Source organism: Propithecus coquereli, unplaced genomic scaffold (genome assembly GCF_000956105.1).
Source record: "Propithecus coquereli isolate 6110/MARCELLA unplaced genomic scaffold, Pcoq_1.0 Scaffold107, whole genome shotgun sequence".
Lineage (NCBI taxonomy): Eukaryota > Metazoa > Chordata > Mammalia > Primates > Indriidae > Propithecus > Propithecus coquereli.
In genome coordinates this window covers 2,778,015-2,783,800 of record NW_012134636.1, presented here as the reverse complement: position 1 = coordinate 2,783,800, position 5,786 = coordinate 2,778,015, and the positions used below count along the sequence as shown (strand labels likewise).

At 39.5% G+C, this 5,786-nt stretch overlaps 1 protein-coding gene across 3 annotated transcripts in view; it reads right to left on the bottom strand.

Annotated features, from left to right (window-relative positions):
• Positions 1-5,786, bottom strand: part of ITPR1 (inositol 1,4,5-trisphosphate receptor, type 1) — a 304,534-nt gene that overhangs the window by 142,096 nt on the left and 156,652 nt on the right. For all 3 annotated transcript variants that reach the window (XM_012647244.1, XM_012647253.1, XM_012647261.1), the window contains 2 exons: positions 2,982-3,182; positions 1,224-1,475 (listed from right to left, as the gene is read on the bottom strand). In XM_012647244.1, the coding sequence (XP_012502698.1) occupies positions 1,224-1,475; positions 2,982-3,182 (453 nt within the window). The remainder of the gene's footprint in view (positions 1-1,223; positions 1,476-2,981; positions 3,183-5,786) is intronic.

The following is a 5,786-nucleotide window of genomic DNA, read 5'->3' as shown; positions in this document are numbered from 1 at the left end:
AAAGTTCTAGATTGCATGCGCTTATATGCAAAACTCTGGAAAGATATACAAGAATGTAATAAATTATTTTCTGTGGGGTGGGTGGGGGGAGCAGATGAGGAGAGTTTTCATGGTTTACCCCTTTATAGTCTCTGATATGTGAACTTTCCAAAATGTACAGTCATGTGCCGCATAATGACACTTGGGTCAACAAGGGACTATATATATGGTAGCAGTCCCACAATATGACAGTACTGTGTTTCTGCTGTACCTTTTTCTATGTGTAGGTATGTTTAGATACACAAATCCTTACCGTTGTGTTACAATTGCCTACAGTATTCAGTACAGTCACGTGCTGTACAGGTTTGTAGCCCAGCAGCAACAGGCCACGCATGTATCCTAGGTGTGTAGCAGGCTATGCCATCTAGGTGTGTGTAAGTACACTCTATGGTGTTCACACAACAACAAAATCATCTAATGATGAGTTTCTCAGAACACACCCCTCACTGTAATGCAACACATGACTATATTAACTTTTCAAAAAAAATACAGAAACTTAATAAGTAAGACATTTGATAGTACTACATATGCTATATGTACTACATATATTTAGTTCAAAATATAAGCAAATTTTATATATTTTAAAACATACAAGGCGAAAATATACACTATATGATCCGATTTTTGTTAATGACTAGTATATATGAATAGGGAAAAAGGAAGCCTGGAAGGATTAACTTCAAAACCTGGTCACTCCTTATGAGCGGTAGAATTATAGATTATTTTTATTTTCTTATTGATTACCTGTAGTTCCTAATTTTTTATAATGGTCAGTCAGTATTTCTGCAGTAAGAGTTTTTGTTTTAAAGGATTAACTTACAGACTAAGTCTACATTCACAGGAACTATATTGCAACCCACTCTCAATCTCATTTCTGAGAAGTTCATTCAGGTCCCATCCTCTTTGCTCAACAGCCTGAATCAGTTCTGCAGAGCTGAAGCTTTTTTCCCCCCTTCTTCTTCAGGAGACAGAAGGAAGGACTAACTTTCCCCAGGTTCTTTCACACAAAATCGATGCTTGAGAAAATGTTCCAGTGAACTGAAATCCCACTACGAGATGAGCTGCTGGTCTCGGGACTGTGGGGGCTCACCCAGGCCAACCTCCATGACCTCTCCACCAAGCCACGGCCCCACACACCACGTAGAGAGAGACAAGAAGGGTGTCCCTGCGCTGGGCTCACTCACCTCGGGGATGCAGTCCTCGTGGGTGACCACGCGAACGATGTCGTCCAGTGGGAGCAGGGAGTTGCACTTTATCTCCGTGTAGACGTTCTTGCCCTCCGTGCATACAGCCAAGAGCTCGACCAAGTGGATGTGGTACATGAGAGGGCTGTTCTCATCCATCCGGTCCCGCTCCGACCGCATCATCTGGATCAGAGTCTGGAAAGAGGCTCTGTCGTTGTAGAACACAAGGACGTCCTCTCCTGAATTGACCAGCTACAAAAAGGACAGGGCTTGTTTATATTACAAGCTTGCAGGGGTGGAGGCAGAATAACAAAATCTATTTACAGAGAAAGAAAGGTGTTCTGTTAGTATTTACCTTCCTAAATCAGTCTTATACCTATCTTACTAAACTCATCAAGATTTTATTCATTTATAGAAGTGAACAAGTAAAAATCTTCGGCATAATAATTTTAATTCCACAGAGATAAAAAATACTACAGGGGTCATAAAAAAATATTAGGAGGAGAGAAAAATCTGCATTAATGTATCAAGTGGAAATATAGATTGCAAGCTTGCACTTGTCTTCCCAAATCTAATAATTAGGCTGTATTTTTTCTTGTTTTAAATGCTTCCATCTTCTTTTTACACTTTATAAAAAAAAGTCAAGGCCTCCCTATTCATAACCTGTCCCCTAGGCTGTCACTTCTCACAAGTCTATGTAAGAATAAACCAATTTCAGCACTACATAAAACACAAAAGATCAAGAAAGGGCTAGCACAGAAGTCAAGAGCTCTAATCATGTGCCAGATACCAAGATACACTCTTTAGATGGATTCCCCAACCTGTGTTTCAGTTTCTTCATCAGTAAAAATGGGGACAATACCTAACTCGTGGTGCTGTCACGTAGATTAAATAAATTAGTATACATAAATTGCTTAGAACAGGGCCTAGAAATGGCAGGCTTCCAAAAATTGTTAGCCATTAATGTCATCATCATCTCATTTAATCCGCATAGCCACTCTACAAGCGAATCGTGTTGTACTTTCACTTCATGGAAAAGCTCACTGAGGGTTCGAGAGCTCGAGTAACACATCCCATGGCCGGTAAAGGGGTTCAACTGACATCTGTTGCCCCGGTCAAGCCGACTCTTAATCACACTACCCTACCTGCCACTGGAGCTCTAATGCAGAAGGGATTATAAATCCAAGTGATAGGTGGATTTACTCGAGATTTCGTTTTTTAAAAAGGTGGAAGGATTAAAATCAAGTCACGTGGGTGGCAGAGTGGGCCTTTCTGATCAGAGGCAACATCCACAGGTGCTGACTTCCCATAACGAACCAAATAAGACTTTTCCTTGATTCCACGATTAGCTGCTCCTTGAGAATCATCAGGCAAAAAATGTTCAACTTAATTAGGTGAATATTTTTTTAAAAGTCCTGATCCACAAGAGGGGAAGCTGTTCTGGCTGACTGGGTCCTAACCACATTTAATCTCCATTCACTATATTTTGGTTCATTTTTCCTCTTTTTTTTCTTCCGACTAGAAGAATCCCAGCCAAACTCCCTTAGAATTAACAGATTTATTGCTATGAAAGATCAGATCAGACTCTTGCCTACACCTACGGCCCAAGCTCACAAACAGGAACTCACACACACGATTACTTTTCTGCCCTTCCATATAGCTCCTCAAGAGGGTGCAAGTTCATATAGACAAGATTAAATAACTTTAAAATTTCTACAGAACACCAGATGAAGGTATATAGAAATATACGATTGTCACCTCAGCCATGACCATATCTTGGCATTTTTTAATAAATTTCCCTTCTGCCTTGACAATCGTCTGCAAGAACTTTATATACTGGACGTTCCGGCCGTGAGTTTCTATGCAGTGAACGAAATGCTGAACGACTCTCTCGTTGATCTCACTGCAAAGCTGGAAATTATTCATGAAGATGTGCTGCATCGTGAGTGCCTCCAGGATCTGGCACAAGAATGGGGACAAGAGCACAGAGAAGTGGTCAAAAGGAAGACAGAACAGACTAAAAAGTGAGAAAAAGAAGAGTCCACTGAAAAGAAGCATTTAAACCCACGAAGACATGTTTCTGCAGTCCTGCTTTTGTACTGCCTTCTTTCGTGGTAAAATTTTTCAATGACGTATAATAAATGCACAGAAAAGTAAACAAATCAATAGTATTCAACTCAACAGACTAAAAAGGGAAGGAACATTAGCACCCAGATCAAGAAACGAAACAGGCCTCCTTTATGTCCCAGCCCATAGTTTACTCTCTTGACTTCTATTACCATAGATTAGTTTTGTCTGTTCTTGAACTTCGTGCATTCTTCACTGACATACACGTTGCAGGGCATGAATATATGACAATGTGTTTATCTATTATTGATGGGCATTTGGGTACTGCACAGTTTTGATAAGTAGTGACTTTACTAGTATTACAAACAGTAAAATACAGTTGCTCTGAACATTCTTGTATGTGTCTTCTGGTAAACTTAATGTATGCATTTCTGTTGGGTTTACATCCGAGAGCACAATTGCTGGGTCTCAGAGTATAAACATGTTTGGCTTTAGAAGATACTGCCAAACAGCTTTTGAAAGATGTTAACAATTTACATTCCACATTACAGCTGTTCCATATCCTTGCCAACACTTTTGTATTGTCTTTTTAATTTTAGTCATATCTTATCGTGCATATGTAACTTCATTTGCATTTCTCTGATGACTAATCACGTTGAGCACTTTGTCACATTTATTGGCCATTTGGATAGCCTGGAGTGTTCATTCAAGTTTTTTGCCAGTTTTTAAAGTGGGTTGTCTTTTTCCTCACTGACTTTTTTGAGTCTGTTATACATATCCTAGATATGAATTCTTTGCTGATCACATGCATTGCTGATGTCTCCCACTCTCTGGCTTGCTTTTGGATACTCTTAATGGTGTCATTTGATGAACAGAAGCTCTTAATTGTAAAGAAATCCAATATATCAATATTTTCCTTAATAATTAGTGTTCTTTGCATACTGTGTAAGAAAACTTTGCCTATAACACAGTCCTAAAGATATTAGCATATTATCTTCTAGATGCTTTGTTTTTTACTTTTTACCCAGAGTTGCTGAATCTTACATTTGGTGTGAGGTAAAGGCTCTAAATCTTTTTATCTTTTGTCTTTTCTTTCTCTTAACATGAAAAGAGGGAGTACAGATTGAGTATCCCTTATCTGAAATGCTTGGGACCAGAAGCCTCCTGGATTTCAGAATTCTTGCTTTATACCTTCTCCGTTGAGCATCCTAAATCCAAAAATCCAATATGTGAAATTTGAGCATCATGTTAGCACCCAAAAGGTTTCAAATTTTGGAGCGTTTTTGATTTTCAGGTTTGGGCTGCTGAACCTGTATCACCCTACAATTCATCAATCCTTTTTCTAGACAGTGTTAGCAGTACTAATGAGTGAGTGTGTTCTGTACGTATTTATGTATTAGGTTGATGCAAAAGTAATCGCGGTTTCGGACTGTGAATTTGAAATCATCATAACTAGGCTCAAACACATATTTATTAATCAAAACAGTAACCATTACAATCAACATATTTTTGCCAATGAGAAATAATTTGGTTTATTCCTATAAGATAAAAATCTGTCCTTCAGGATTCCAAAAACTCCTGGAAAGCATTTTCTGTATCCTGCTGGTTGTGGAAGCGTTTTCCCTGCAAAAAGTTATGGAGATGCTTGAAGAAGTGGTAGTCAGTTGGTGAGAGGTCAGGTGAATATGGCGGATGAAGCAAAACTTCGTAGCCCAATTCATTCAACTTCTGAAGTGTTGCTTGTACAATATGTGGTCGTGGAGAGGAACTGGGCCCTTTCTGGTGACCAATGCCAGCCATACGTGTTGCAGTTTTTGGTGTATCTTACCGATTTGCTGAGCATACTTCTCGGATATAATGGTTTCACTGGGATTCAGAAAGCTGCAGTGGATCAGACCAGCAGCAGACCACCAAACAGTGACCATGACCTTTTTTTGGTGCAAGTTTGGCTTTGGGAAATGCCCTGAAGCTTCTTCTCAGTCCAACTAGTTAGCTGGTCATCGCCAGCTGTCACGTAAAATCCACTTTTCGTTACATGTCACAATCCGATCAAGAAATGGTTCGTTGTTGCATAGAAGAGAAGACGACACTTCAAAACAACAATTTTTTTGCTTTTCAGTCAGCTCATGAGGCACCCACTTATTGAGCTTTTTTCACCTTTCCAATTTGCTTCAAATGCTGAACGACTGTAGAATGGTCGACCTTGAGTTCTTCAGCAACTTCTTGTGTAGCTGGTAAGAGAATCAGCTTCAATGATTGCTCTCAATTGGTCATTCTCAACTTCCGATGGATGGTCACTGCACTTCCTTATCTTCAAGGCTCTTGTCTCATTTTCGAAACTTCTTGAACCACCACTGCACTGCACGTTCGTTAGCAGTTCCTGGGCCAAATGCGTTGCTGGTGTTACAAGTTGTCTCTGCTGCTTTACGATCCATTTTGAACTCAAATGAGAAAATTGCTCTAATTTGCTTTTTGTCTAACATCATTTCCATAGTC